At 35.7% G+C, this 16294-nt stretch overlaps 1 protein-coding gene across 2 annotated transcripts in view; it reads left to right on the forward strand.

The window, feature by feature from the left end:
* Window positions 1-14740, forward strand: part of ATRNL1 (attractin like 1) — a 431089-nt gene extending 416349 nt beyond the window's left edge. For both annotated transcript variants that reach the window (XM_084210857.1, XM_084210858.1), the window contains one exon: window positions 10946-14740. In XM_084210857.1, coding sequence (XP_084066983.1) covers window positions 10946-11070 — 125 coding nt within the window. In that variant the 3' untranslated portion in view covers window positions 11071-14740. The remainder of the gene's footprint in view (window positions 1-10945) is intronic.
* The last annotated feature ends 1554 nt before the right edge of the window (window positions 14741-16294 follow it).

The raw sequence follows: 16294 nt of genomic DNA on the forward strand, positions 1-16294 counted from the left end.
CTGGACACAACCTTACAGGGATTTATATGAATCCCTCTTGAGTCTGGCTCTTCCCCTTTTGGGGGATAATACCTTATAATTCTGAACTTCACACATTTTCAAGTCCCATTCCCACCACAGGAGTTTTTCTTTTCTTCTCACCTTTTAAGACAGAGTCATAAACTGTGGAGTCCCACCTTTTAGCAAAAAGCTAGTTTGCCACTGATTAGCTGCTATTTTCATTCTTTGCACCCAAAATTGCAGCAAGCTTTTAATGAACTAATCCTAAGCATAAACCATGATTTTTCACTGTCACCTTTTTTCCTATTCTTTATGAAAATCAATGTTTTCTTATGGCTTCTTCAGAGTCTCGAGTGTATGGTGTCTAATGGTATTGCTTTATAGTTTTATATTACATCTTTAGAACTTAGGATAATTATTTATAGTGGCAAATCATACTGCAGCAGACTGTAGGAAACAGAATGCTGTATTGCACAGCAAAGGGAGAGCAGATCCATGGTTTATGATGTTATTATGTTATAGAAGGCACTTCAGGGGCTACAGAAGAAAGTTTCTCAAATTGTGGCAGCTCTCAGAAGCTGGGAAATACAAAACAGATTTCATTCAAAACACTCTTGGATCATTATAACTGTATATATAGCCATTAAAGTCTAATTGAAGTATAGAAAATCAGGAAATAAGAGAACCAAAACTAAGTTTTTCACGTGTGATCAAAAAGCATATGAGAAAAAATAGAGGGGAAGAAAGGTCAGCAGTTAAATAGCAAATAGAAGTCTCAGTGCAATTTCTGCTTTAAAAAAACAGATGGGAGATTTAGGACAATTGCAGCAAGGGAGTTCTAATGTCCTGCTGAAGGTTTGTTTCTCCTTCATCACATAGTAAAAGCTTTTTTGAAAATGCTTAAATGAAAACTAGCTTCTAATCACATCCTGGAAACACAAAGACAGCATGATGCTCTGTACAGCACAGCTATTTCTGATGAAAATTTTGGGAACAATGCACAGAATTGCTCTGAATTTTGCCTGTTGTCTACAAGACCCATCCTGACATTGGAAAACTCCAAGCTCTATGTACCTCTTACCACATCTTCTTGCCCATGGTTCCATTTCATCAATTGTTGCTCACATGAATATTGATGAGAATGGGCTGCTGCAGTAACTCTTTAGTGTCAGAAAGTTTATTTTCATTGAGTGCATCTTCAGGGAGCTGACATTGTTGAAAAGTGGACTTTGTGAGATTATCTTGACTGTATCTTTCACTTGGTTTCTGTCTTTTTATTTCCACATCCATTTAGTAGCAAGCCCTGTTCAATAGGCCATGAGTTAGAGATCTTATTTTGTTGTGTTAAAAACAGGTGTGCAAATCAGGTGTGAGATTTATGCCAAATGAGATCCCAAGAGGAATATTCCATAGCTCCTGCATTTCTGAAGGATGTTGATCCTAACAGGAGAATTGTGGAATCTGAATTTGGTTCGCCAGCAGAATCTTTCTCATTTTTTCCACAGGCATCTAGAGAAATGTTTCAAATGGCAAAAAGTTATAGTTTGATAATCTTTTTTTTGCAAGAATTAGGGGGTCTTGGTGTTGTGTGTTCATTTTTATCAAAAATTTTCTTGATTTAATGGGTGAATGAGACAATGAGTGCTCCTTGTTGGATTAGGAATACTCATAGAGGTAGATGGCAAGCTGTGACTGTGGACTATCAGTTTTCCAGTGCTTCCTCTCCAAACTAGGACACATGCCTAGGACACATAATATAATAATTTACAGTGATATGCAGCCATTGTATTACTATCTCTCAGTTTCAGGCATTTGCTGTATCTGAATGTGTCACACAAGCAGAAACAGTGCTCTTCTACTATCATTTTACTGATATTTATCTATATTGACTGCTCAGGACCAAGTAAGTGTATGTAATGAAGTGTTTAAAATGGAAACCTATTTCCATACAATTTGACAGGTCTAAGTGTGTAATTTTGCCTGTTATAGTCAGAACATGGTATTTTCAATGTAAAATAGGAGACTCAGTAAAGAATAAATGAGTAGCTGTGTAGCTTACTTGTCTATACTGGAATCCCTTACAGAATTATTTTCTTTCAGTGCAGACCATAATTGTGGTAGGGCTATTTGTACAAAATGTTTGGGGGTTAAAATCTTTATTTTATGGTGTGAGCTTTTCAGTCTTTTACCAAAAATCAATTTTCTTTGTATGCTGATGTTAGATTTGCTAATGGAACCACCCTAATACTGACAGCAGGGCATTTGTGAGTTTATCTTTCTTTTTTTTTCTTTTTATTTTCTTTTTCATTGTTCTCAAACATTAATATTACTGAAACTACAAATAACCTTGTTACAGATCCTGAGGACCCTGAAGTTGTCACTTTGGTGATATTCAAAATATGGTTCAAAATTCTCAGCACACTTTCTGTCCCATAGACTTAATTCAGTGTTTCCCTCCCAAGATCATTTGTTTTGTCAGAGTGACTCCTGGCTATGTAGCTGGAGATGTTCTAAATGTCTAATTGAACATCAGCAGAATACTGAAAAACTGTCATTGCTATTTGGGCAGAAACAAATTTGTATCAAAGCAGTGGTTAGAGTGATGATGTGTTGCACCAGCATATTGGAAATGGAAAACAAGCCCAGTACTTCATAAACCTTCAAAAGCAAAACTTTAAAATGAGAATTCTCTATGGAAAAACACTGCAGATATCATGCCTACTGCTGATTAAGCTGTAATCCTATTGAATTTCTGGTGAGCTACAATAATTTCTTTGCATGAATATATTCAGTACTTTCTGGTTTAAATAAAATTTTTGACAAGGGAAAAAGAGCCTGGCACCTGCAACATAAAGGGTGCAAGAGAGAGAAGAAGGATCTTGGAGTATTATTGTTCTAATCTTCTTCCTTAAAAGTAAATGGTAATGTATGTAGTATTGTTTTATCTCCAGCGTGGGCAGAATTGGCCCCTTTTGGGCCCTTAAACCTATTGTCTTTAAGGTGGTGTGTTTTGTCTTGAGGAGGAGAGTAGTAAAGCTGCAAATCTGACAGTGTGTGTTATCACCCAGATGGAACATTAGGGAGGTATTCATAAAAACTGAATTTCACCTGGCGAGGTTTATCACCCCAGATTTCCTCTACAGACAGAAAGAGATCTGCTTTAAATCACCCCCTGCCAGAAGGGCCCCTCTGGAGGGAAGCAAACCCCAGTGACTACTGCTGCTTTTTCTCCTTCTGAGTGTTCTCCTGATTGCTCAGTTGTGTTCCAACCTGCTCTGTTTCCCAGATGCTCACACACAGATATTCACACACACACACACAGAGATATTCTGATTACTGAATTGCATGAAATATAATTCAGCCCTGTAATAATGGCCAATCACACTCTGTTTATATGGATGATAAATCTCTGTCCCACAGGTCTTCATCCCTCTCATGATGTATAGTAAGGCTTTAACTTTCATGACAGTGGTTAAAGCATCCAATTGCATGAATGGGTTTGGGTAAAGAGCTTTCAAAATGTTGTAACTCAAGCTCACAATTTTTTACAGCTTTCATATCTTCATTTTGCTCTGATTTGCATCCATGGGCCAAGTGTAAAGAGTTTGCTGAAGACAATGCTGCTGTACAGGCAACCTCGAGTGTGCCAGGCTGGAGAGGACTTGGAGACTTTTGCAATCCAGACAGGTCTAATTACTATGGAGGGGTTCATAAACTAACCCCACCTGGGCCATAACTGTGATACTGACTTCTAAAAAAACCAGTTATGATTTTGTTTGTGTTAAACCAGGTATTCCTAAAAGTAAGTGAAAATAGAGCTTCTTCAATACTCTGAGTAGACTTTTTCTCTTCTGCAGAAATAGGTTTACAAGACCAAATTAGATTCTGGCATGATTAATGCATCTCACCAAATTCTTGCAGAGTAGCAAATTAGTTTATAGTGATTTTCTTGAAAACAAATTAAACGGCTGCACAACATCACAAGAATAGAGATGTTTTTCATAGCATGTGGATAAATGATTCAATGGAAGTGAGATGTAATCAAACTGAAAATGTAATCCAAATGTTTCAAATATTACTGTCCATTGTAGAAAAATGTGTAATTACTTGCATTTTAATGCATGATGTGTAATATACAGTGGCAGAGCAGCAAGGAATTAATCTGCATGAGATTTGCACATATTCTAAGTAGATTATTCCAATTTTTGGTGGTTTTATTATCATTCTCTTACAAACAATGTGACAAGGAGATTTGACCTCAGGTTGCACCAGGGGAGGTTTAGATTGGCTATTAGGAAAAACTTCTTCACCAAAAGGGTTGTCAGGCTCTGGAACAGGCTGCCCAGGGAAGTGGTGAAGTCACCATTGCTGGAGGTGTTTAAAAGATGTGTGAATGTGGCACTCAGGGACATGTTTTATTGGTGGACTTTGCAGTGTTAATGGTTGGACCCCCATAATCATAAGGGTCTTTTCCAACCTAAACAATTGAATGGTCCCATGGTTCTTATGTTCCAGGAGGGCTTGAGTTGAGAAAAGAGGGTGGGAGAATAAAGCTCCAGTGAATCAATGTTAGATTGCCCCATTCCATTGCTGTAGAATCTCCAGCTCCCCACTGGGTCCACTTCACCAGGACCCCTTTTGAAGCATCCCAGAGGGCATTGTCACCTTCCCTTTGTCCATATCCAGAGAGGCCATGCTGGCTCTCAGTCACTGGCAGGCTGGATTGCTGAAAGGCACCAGATGTTGTACAGACCTGGATTTCAGACCAAACTACAGATATCTCACTCTGAAAGGGAAGGAAAACTGCCTGACTGCATTAAAAAAAAAAAAAAAAAAAAAGAAGAAAAAAAATCCCTACTGGCCCCGTGGAATACAAATATTTCACACAAATATGTAGGGCCATTTCCTTTTCACAATGAGAAAATTTGGGAAAGGATGAACATTTCTTCTAAGAGCCTTTATTGTATAGTCTGCATTTCCCACAAACTGACAGCAGGTAATTTATAAGTCTATTCTGGGAATAAGAATTTCTTAGTCCCTTATAGATAGCCCTTATTACTAAATAGCAAAGGTGTAATAAAAAGGAGCATGACATCTTCTCTCTACTAGTGTGTGGCTATTTAATTCCAAACTATCATTATTTAGTTTGTTATTGTTATGGTTTAAGCTCTGTCTCATATTTTACTTATTTAATTAAGTTATATGCAAAAGAAAAGGAAAACATACCTCCTGGCCTCTTGGCTGTCTTCCCATCTTGCAAAAATTATCACTGAAAAAAAAATGATGGGGTTACTTGCCCAAAGTAATTTCCTAGTTAGTTTAGTTTGTTTAATATATCTTTCCGAAAGTAAGAACGGTGTCAACTTAAAATACACATTCATGCACCAAACAGGAAGAGAAGCCCATAAAAAGACTGTGAATTTGAGGTGCTGTCAGCTTGTCCTTTTAAAAATAATCTAATTCAAATAAAAAAAACATTCAGTATGACAGGCTATGAAGACACTTATTGTTCTTGGCAGATGCTTATGATTATTTTTCTCTGTGACTAAGTCTGCGATCTCTGGATACTGTCTAGGCACACCTGCCAGATCAGGAAACTCAGATACACATGAAGGATTGGACTATTTTCTGACTTTGAAATGAACTTAGATCTGTTGTGTTCTTCTAGCCATATACAGTCTTGAACTTCAGATGACTCTTAGTTTTTCTCCTGGAAAGTACTTGTGTATCAGGTTTGTACTTGCTTAGGAGGGGGCTCTGTGCATGATGTTTTAAATACCAAATTTGGTTCTGGTTCTATGTGCCTTTTGGATATCTCCCAGCATGACTTGATCCATAGCAGAGGAGTGTGCAGCACAAAGAACAGGCTGGCCTTTTCAGTCATGGAAATGAAGCCTGAGTTGGTCTGCTTGGAGGTAGTTTGGTTGAGAACACAGGAACAACCAGAAAATCGTGAAGCTATTGCTAAACAACTAAATTGAATATGATTATTTCTAGCACAGTATCTCATAGAAAGTAAGAGAATTTCTTCCATGGGCACTCAGAAAAAATGCCTAGTAACAATCTTCTAGAATGTTATGCTGCTTCTAGAATGCTATGCTCCCCCACTATTACAGACATTATAATGAACATTTCTTTTTCTATGAAGAATAAATGTGTGTATTCCATAAACATGATGGTCAATGTCATGTGCTTCTTCAAATTAAGAAGTAGGTAATACAAAACTTCATTATTAAGTGGAGGGATTGTATATGATCTGTGTCTGTGTATATATATATATAAAATTGTTACATAATGGCATATCTCTGTTACATTATTACATAATTTTGATGTGTGTGTGTGTGTATATATATATACATACATATGCATATACCATTAAGTCACATATGATATACATTGTGTACTTTCCAAACAGTATTTTTATAGACTTGAAATATTGATAAATGTCAGTATTCATTAAAATTCCCTACATTATAACTGACAGTTTTATTGATGAACATGAAATTGCCTCCATTGGCTTCACTGTGTGCTATGGTGACTTTCATGAGGCACCACAGTCTCATCACTTAGTGCATCTTCAAACAGCTCTGATCCATTTCTACAGACTTCCATGGGCAATAAGTCTTCCACAATGGCAATATTTTGAGTAAGAGATCCTTTATGAGAAAAGGATTCTGTCCAGAATGGGGTGAGCATGTGCAGTAATGCCACTCTTTAAAGAATTAACAGATGGAAGGAGCACAAAGCCTTGTGGGCACTGAAGGGTGAAGCTGTGACTTTAATAATGTAGTGTTTACCCAGTCTTTTCTGTTTAAGTCTCTCTGTATGGCAGCTGGCATTTTATTTTCGTTGCTTAAAGTCACCTTAAACAATGACTATAATTTTGGTTGAAATGTCAAACAAATCTAAGTGATCTACCTGACTCGTAGTTATTTTATTGTCTGCAGGTTTCTGAATGTTCTGATTCTGCATAACAATGACGTGTAGAAATTTAATCAAATGAAGACATCTATCCAAATGTTATGTCTGAATAATGCATATTCAAATTGAAAGGAAACATTTCCAGTTACCTGCCTAATCTGAGGTCATTCTTTGTTCCCTTACTTTTAACAAAAGAGATAGTAAGAATTCCATGCATTTCTCATTAAAATGAACAATAGAGGAGGTAAAAAAGGTTTTAAATATGCAAACCATTATGTAAGACTAATTTTTTCGATGTAGGGGTTTTTTTCTACTTTTAGAGATAGCGTAGCCTTACATCAGTTCAAGTGTAGTTGTATACAATCAGAGGAAAAATGTTTAAACATCCCAGCATGGGTATTTCCATTTAAATCTGATTACAGTGAAATAAAACTGTAGCTATTAAAGGTTTAGAAGAACTACAAATACAAGCAGTAAAAGAAGACAGTTAGTAAATGAGGTAGTAAAACATTTCAGCAGGGCAAACAGTTTATAGCACTCAGCTTTCCTGTAGCAGGCTGTGCTATTCACCACAGACCCGTGCACTGTTCCCCGAACTGCACTTAAACCTGCAATTAACCTTTCACGCCTAATGAAGCTGTTTTGCTGCAAAATTAAAATATATAGTACTGCCTGTTTTTACAGAGACTGGGAGGAGAGCATCTCAGAATGAATGACTTTTTCAGATGCTCTTGTTTGAATGCAGGATTAAAGGGCTGTTTGTATATAAACTGTGAATGCGCTTTTCAAGGTAATCTCATTTGATTTGCTGTATTTTATCCCTCTACCTATTAATAGTTTTTCACTATTGTCAAAAAAAAAAAAAAAAGGAAAAAGTTCACACCCCAGTAATTTTATGATTAGAGAGTTCCTGAGAATAAACTGTTACCATTTAACTTCCATTAGGAAAGACAATAGTTCTGCTAAAGATAACCAAGTTCATATTGCTTCCTCTGGTGTTTTCCTCATTGTGGATGCAATTATCTTTTACAAAAATATACTTTCCACTTAAAATTTGTCTGGGCTTACTTCTTAATGACTTGTACATGCAAATCCTTAAGACCAGCTAGAGGTTGTTTGAGCTGCATAGAACTAGGTCAGGTTATTTCTATAACATTTTGTAGAAAAACAAACTAAATTTAAAAATAGGGCCAGTTCTGTAACTAAGATTGAATTTGGAGAAATTAGAGGTGACCCATTGAGTCTCCATGTGGGATCCTTACTGATTCCACTGTTCCTTTCTGCCATATTGCTCAAGAGTTAAAAGCAACCAGAGAGCATGTACTGATTTGGAAAATACCAGTTTGGGTGTCAGGGAGGATACTTAAACAGCAGCATTCGGAGAAGGAGGGTAAATGCAATAACTTAGGAGTTGAGGTAACACATCTCGAGCACTGTACAATTTACAGTTCCAACTTCAATGACTGTAAATGTATTCACATTTATTATTTAGATTAAAAACCTGTAACATCAAGGGAATGTTTTGGTTTTGGTGGGGTTTTTTTTAATGAATATTTAAGCCACAGCATTTTCTTCTGTTTTATTTTGATGTAAATTCTCCTTGCTCAAAGTGTCTGTGCGCAAGCTTGACTTGGTAAATGAAATTCCTTTAGACTGCCAGTCTGAAATAATGAATTGTTCCACCAGTTAATTGTATTGCCTTGATAACAAGGAACTATGCTGGGCGTAGAGAACATAATAAATGAATTTCATCAGATGATTTGTGTGACATTTTGAAAAATGATCTTCTGTAGCGACCTGATTTTAATGGAATTCTATCAACATGCCAGTACATCCCAGTATGCAGTGTTAGACCTAAGGATTCCTTTTTGTTAGTTTTTATATTAAGTGAGGTTAGCTTAATGCATCCAAATATATTTTAAAATAGCTTATTAAATTAAAAAGTCTGTTTACTAATAATACTCCTTCTGTTTAGCATAGTCCCTAAGCCTAGCTGTTGAAGATGGGATGACATGTAAGCAGTCATCAAAATGTTACTTAGTTTTTATCCCTGAATTTGCTAATACCTAAGTATACTGCTTAAACTTTAAAGGTGCCTCAAAGATTTCAACAATTTAATTTGTCAGAGTCCAATTTTAAGCATCACTGGCTCATGGCACGAAATATTTGTGTATGTAAAAAAAACCAACTTGATTAATCTGGGCTCTTACTAATCCTGAAATGTATCAATGATAATTGTACTTAGCGGTTTACAGGATCGTGCATTTTTAAAATCTGGATGCACATTTATCAATTCTTGCAACTTTTTTGTGACTTAGGAAAGGTGATGTTACCAGTGTGCAATAGCATAGATTTTTTAGGATACTGGAAACCTGAACTAAATCTGATCATATATCTTATATTATCAAAGTAGACATGTAGCAAGACTTGTTCATGAAAAACAATTTTTGCAGTTTCTTAGTAGATAAGAGCTGTAATGAGAGATTGCATGAAAAGTATTGCAAAATTGGAATCTGTGTAATAGATAAATTGAGTTTGATATTGGCTTGAGGTAAGGAATAGATACTGCTTGTTAAACATGGTGAGAAGTGTTTTCAAAGGTTGCCTTGGACAGTGGTGGTGTTATTGGCTGGAGAATGAAAAGTTTTGGGCCTCATGGAGAACCAGCACCATCCTTATCTACATTTTGGGTCTATGGAGATGGAGTTTTTGTGATTTGTTTGCAGTAGAAAATATAAATGATGTGAATACTGCTAATCCATTTGATTGCAATATCACCTGTGTGAATTTAAAAGCCAGGACTACCCTTTATTGTGTGGTTAATCACAGCATTTTAGAAGTTACTAATTTCTAAAAAGGATGCAGTTACAAGGAAATGGAAGATTAAATTCTTAAGATATTAACTTCTTAGGTCTAGAAGGGAAGCTGAATGAGGAATGGGTAAGGTCACTTGATCTGTTCAGCCTGGAGAAGAGGAGACTGAGGGGAGACCTCAGTGCAGTTCCAGATTCCTCATGAGGGAAAGAACAGGGTCAGACTCTGATTTCTGCTCTGTGGTGATCAGTGACAGAACCCGAGGGAACAGCCTGAAGTTGTGTCAGGAGAGCTTTGGGTTGGATATTAGGAAGAAATACTTCATCTAGAGGGTGGTTGGCACTGGGACAGGCTCCCAAGGGCAGTGGTCACAGCACTGACAGAGTTCAAGAGGGATGTGAACAATGCACATGGTGGGATTCTTGATACTGTCCTGTTCAGGGCCAGAAGCAGGACTTGATCATCCTTGTGGGTCCTTTCCAACTCAGGATATTCTGTGTTTCTATGGTTCCTAAGCATGCTGGTCTATGCCCTTGGCAATACCCTGTTAAGATTAGAACAGGTCACGAAATATCAACAAATTAACCAGAATCCAAACCAGAAGTGTTTTGGTGAGTTGAAAACATTTAGACATCATGGTTCACTATTTGTTTACAGATCTGTGCTTTCTAGAAAGATATTTTCATATCTTTTTGTGGTAAATATTAACTGCTGGATATTCCCCAATTAAAGAGGCACATATATTTTTTGTAAAGGCAAATATTCAGGGATACAATGTTATCCTAGATGCAGTTTCTGTTTCTCTCTTATTTTCTGATTTGATGATTTTATCCATTTCTAAATGCAATGCACATACATTTAATATGAGAAAATTCATGTTGGAAAGCTTCTGGTCCACATAACCAGGAAAATGGTCATAAAGAGAGGTCATGCTAAGATCACACAGCAATTCAATAAGAGACACAAATGGTACTCAGTTCTCCTTATTTCCAGTCTGGTGTTTTAACTGCATTTTTTTCCTTCCCCTGTCTCTTCACTATTACCAAGTAGCATTTAAGAAAGTGAGAACATGTTTTCTGACTTTGAAATGAAACTGATCACTTCAGGGAAAGTACATAAACTTGCCTTGAAAGAAACCATCACGCTGCTCTGGAATTCTTCTCAGGAAAGCTGAGCATTAAATTTTGTTTTTCTTTTATTTCTCTTACAGGTCTTGCAATTGCAAGTGCTCTGATAGACATTTCACAACAGAAGCCTGCGGACTGTAAAGATAAGAGTTCAGGAGTCAGAAATCGAAAACATCACCTTTCAACACGTCAAGGAACTTGTGTCTGAGAGTCAAAAACTACAATTGTATATTCTGTAATGTTTTCTTTTTAAATGGCTTCCATTGAAAGCTATACTACAGCCTCAGTTTTTATGGAGGCAAATCTATGGATGAATACATGAGGTACTGTGCTCTGTTATAGTCACACAGCCTGCCATGCCCCAAAGCAGAACTAACTTCTGGTAGGTATGAGCATGCTTGATGAGCTTTAATAAAGAATGGATCCTGGTATCAACAAAATGCAAAATAAAATACCGAGTATTCTCAATCCTGAACATATCAGAGCAGGGAAAATCCTTGGACAGGACTAGGAGAAACTTCACATTTTTTTTTTGTAATGAAGAAACAAATTGTATAATTGGAAACTGAGCTAATTCCAAGAAGCTAAAGGAAATCTTTGTATAGCTTAATGTAACATTGGGAATTGTACAGTTCTTTCCTTGTAATTGGCATTAAGATTTCTTTGCAGCAAGCAGGAACTAAAGAGAATCATTTGGATTTAAGTGGTTTTTTTAATCATTGTCCATAAGAGGTAGGCAGCTTTTGAATTTAGCAAAGGTGTATCCCAAGAACACCACATGTAATATTTCAAAGATAATTCTATTAAATACTATGACTTAAGCATTTAATGATTTTTCTTTACATTGAAAAAAACCCTCATAAACATAATTTGGGCTGCAGAAGAGTGATGGGTGGGCTTTCTTTTCTGTACCTCAGAGTTTGTCCTGAATTAGGGATATTTTACAAAGAGGGTCCTCCATGCCAGCTAAATGATCAGCAAAATTAATTGAGCATGGAAAAGCTGCTTTACAATATTTTTCCCAAGAGAGTCTCCAAGACTGCAAATCTAAGGAGAGTTGAAAATGCTGTTATTCAACCTGCTCCCATTTCAATATTGGAATTTGTAGTATCTATATATTGTCCTGACCTGTAAGCAGAAGAGATTAATCCCAGTCAGCACTTTGGCTCTTGCTTTTGTTTTTATAATAAAGTGGGGATATTTTTTTTTCCTCACAATTGCAGAATTTCATCTCATTGTCACTTTAGCACCTGTTAAGGAATTACCCTATATAAATAAATGAATGTTTAAAAATTCATCTTGCTTCCAACATTAGCTGTCAAATCCCACAACAGGATGGAACCTTACACAATCAGTACTCAACAGAAAAGCAGATGAAAGAATTTCCTTTGTGAAGGACTTCAGTCTTTTGGGGGCTCAGTAACCACAACAGATAACCGGGCAACCAGCTTTAATGGCCCTCAGTCTTTTTATTTACTCAAAATTCATAAACATAAAAAAGAGTAAGAGAATGCTAAGGGCAGGTAGCAGATGTGTCATATTCTCATTTATGCATTGCACACTGACAGAGTGTAATATGAAACCAGTAGTTTTGTACAAGCTTGTCGAAAGTATAGTTTCTCAACTCCAAATTTGCCACCATCCTAGTACAGGAGAGTGATACAGAGGTATAAATGTCTCATGTAATGATAGACTTTTGGTAAATATGAAAGATATAAAAAAAGATAATTGATGTTTACTACTATATCTGTATTTTTTATGTTCTTTTTATTTCAGAAAGATGATGACATTTTACTGTTTATAGTTGACTACATAGTTACTTGCATGCCATGGTGGTGCAGTAGCAGTAATAAAGCCCTGTTGTGAGTTGTGTTTATTTCCTAAAGCCATTCATACATAGAAGTACTCAGCTTAATTTGGATGAGGACTAAATGTAAAAAATAATTATTAAAAAGGAGCAATTGTACAGTATGTAGTTATATCTTATACAGGAGTGTTAGGTTGCATCTAACCATGACTGCTCTATTGTTTTGATAAATTATGCACTTATGAATTATGGTATAATTATTTCTTATACAGGCATGATTGTTTCAGTATTTTCATATCTTAAAATAAGATTATTATCTTGAAATAATACCATCTCGTGACTTTTCTTGCCTATTCTGACCTCATATAACCTAAAACTTTAAAAATTCATTTTTAAAGGTTCTGTTGGGAACTTTGAACCAGTGCTACTTAGCCTAGTGAAAAAATTGTCCTTTGAAAACAGCCCTTTCTGCCAGTTTTAAAGTTAATCTGTTCAAGTGAATATAAACTGATGGGACTGGTTTACATGATGCACACACTTAGGAAAAAGAAAGAGCCACTTGTCTGGAATATATTCCAAACTCTGTATTATCCTCAGTCTAAGCATTTCACATCAGAAATGTACAGTGTGTTTTGTGAATGTACTGGAACCCCATCCACAGAAAAACCATCCAGACAACACAGCAGAGTTTTGACTGTGCTCACTCATACAGGATTACATTCCTCTGTATCTCAAGCAGAGTTTGAAAAATACTTGAAAATCAGGTGTGAGTTTTAAAGGGATTAAAATATTTTACTGTGACACTGAAGATAGGCAAATAGCGATCAGCTATTTTACTGTGCTTTCAGGTAAAAATGTTATTTTACTGTACAAGAAAAGCATGTTTGTCATGGGATCATTCAGCATTTCCCTTCGCTCTGAGAATTTTTTTCTGAAGTATCTTTCTACTCCCAGGATCCCTGATTGCATGCAAATTCATATAAAAATGAAGTAAATAAAAAATACTTATATAATGGCCACACTTAAAAACAAGAAGTTTGCAAACACATACCAAAGCTTTCTTTTTGGAAGGTATAAATAGCATAAATGTCTGATAACTACATTTTGCTAGTTGTTGACAAGTGCAAACTTTTTGGTAACGACCACTGTACATCAGATGAGATGTTTTATGAACAGTCCCATTATGATTGTGTCAAGAAAAGGCCGTATTTTTTTTAAACCCTGTTTTCCAATTTAACTTTGGAACCCTTTCTTAGAGTCAGCAAATGTTGAATGGCCTGTTTTACTCTAAATGTGATTTATATTGGATGAAAAATAAATAAGTGCTGTTCTGGTAAGTAAGGCCCAGTGAAGTTCTGATTGTCAGGATTCAACCTCCCCCTCCTCAGTCCATGGGTTCTGCTGAGGGAAATCCAGCAGCTACAAATTACAGTTCCAGAAATGAGATAGCCTGTCCATGGTAACATGGGTTTAGTACTTCAGTTCCTCTTTGTATTTCTGTATTTATATAAAATCCTGAAACTACTTCAATTGAATTTGCACTCTGCAGAATATTTGCTTCTGTTCATTGCATTCCTATGAAATGTAATGAAATGTTTGTTCACCTGTACCAAAAAAAAAAAAAAAAGGTTATCAGTGTGTTGCCACTATTAATATTGCTTAATAAAAAAGGTCAAATTTTTGACGTGTTAAGGCATGAATATACCATTAAGGAACATTCAAATTCATCTGATTTGAGAATTTTCATAGCTGACTGCTCTTTTTATACATAGAGTTTCCTCTCATCTTCCCAAATTAAAAACATTTTGACAATTTCAGATTGGGGCATGGAATTTGTTATGTGCAAAAACTGCAGCAATAATTATTTTCTAAATAATTTAATGTAGAGGCTGGAATCCTGATGGTAAGAATTTTAGTTTGGGATCACTTTAACAGATGTTCAATCTTCATGCATAATAACTTTCCTGGTATTCATACAAATTATAAAATCATTATGTATCTAATTTCATTACCAATTTTTTAAAAAGCATCTGAAAGGTTTCTTGACAATAAAGAAAAATTCTCTGTTAAAGGTGATTTACAATCCCTCCTTTTTATAAGCAAAGTTGTCCTGTTCAGAAGATTCAACATTATTGGGGAAAACAAAATAAATTAACTGTATTTTTTCCACTCTCTAAAGTGCAGAATTACCTGAAAAAGTGGAGTTTGCTGATACTTATTTCAGATCTAGAATGAAGTATGGAATATCCAAGGCTATTTTAGGTGCTTATAAAAAATAATAACAAGCCCAGAGATGTCTGCAGGTGGCCAGAACTTCCCACGCTGTCTTCAGTTGTACTTCCTCATTAAATACTAACAAGAGAGCACAAAGATGGCAAAAAAAATCCTTGCACAATCTGGGCTTGTAACTCAGGGCTATACATATGTTGTTTCAGCTTTTCCTTATTTAATGCAATTTTTCTTTCATAAGGATTGTTTATATTTCTGTATGACTGCCTATATGGCCACATGTGGCCATTTCTGTGGCTGCAGGTATTTCTGATTTGGAAAATCATCATCTTGTACATATAGCTGGAATTCTAGTGGCTCTCTGAAATTTATTGTGAGGCTGAGAAGGGACTGATATCACCCCAGGCTTGGTCATGTATGCTGAAACTTGTTTGTGTCTTGAAACAACATTTCTGTGCCCTTGCTGGTATCTTAAAAACTGCCTTTTTCTACAATGAGAAAGCAAGAGTAGAACCAGTGAGAAACCAAACAATTATTTTTGAAGCATATGTATGTGTGTGTGTGTGCCTATAAATATATATTATAAATATATATATATACAATGGATTATGTAGTTGGTTTCACAGCTGATCTGAATCAGAACATTCTCTGTTTCCTCACATATTCTCAAATATTACATTGAATTATATGAAGGCTAACTCAGTGATTATTTATGGACATAATAACAGCCCTTTCTACAGAAATAAAATCCTCAGTGTGTTTGTCCCTCTGAGTGAGGATATCAGAAGGATGCTTGAAACACTGTATAGAAAATGTTATCAGCTATCAGTTGTTATCAGTTATTATCAATTGGGTGTCAGTATTTTCAGCATGTCCAAGACTGAGTGCAGAAGGTGAGGTAACTCCTGTCCTTTTGCATCCTTCCTTTTCTAGTTTATTTGCCTGTAGCAGTTCTTATGTGCTAAGATCAGAGTCAATAATACAGAAAGAATATTAATTTTGACAGAATTGCTATTCACTTAACAATGACTATGATATTATCAAAACAATGCTTAGCTATGGTATTTTCCAATTTTACTAAATGCCTTTTTCTAAAAGATCTTTCATTTGACAAGAAGCAAGAAAAAAGTAAGATGGAGCTCTTCAAATACTCCTAAAAGGTATCAGAAATATTCTGCTGAGTGTTTGTGTCTTTTTAACAATTATTCTAAGGTCAGTATTTATAAGAAGTCATTTTTACTTTATGAATTTTTAGGGACTAACATGAAGCAAAATTTATTTTTTCATGGGAAGCCCTGATGATCTCTTAAGACATTCAGTTATAAAATATATTTGAGAAAAAACAAACATAGTTTTGGAACACAATGTTTAGGACAACCAGCATGGATGTTTTTGG

The sequence above is a fragment of the Fringilla coelebs genome (assembly GCF_963513975.1).
Source record: "Fringilla coelebs genome assembly, chromosome: 8".
NCBI lineage: Eukaryota > Metazoa > Chordata > Aves > Passeriformes > Fringillidae > Fringilla > Fringilla coelebs.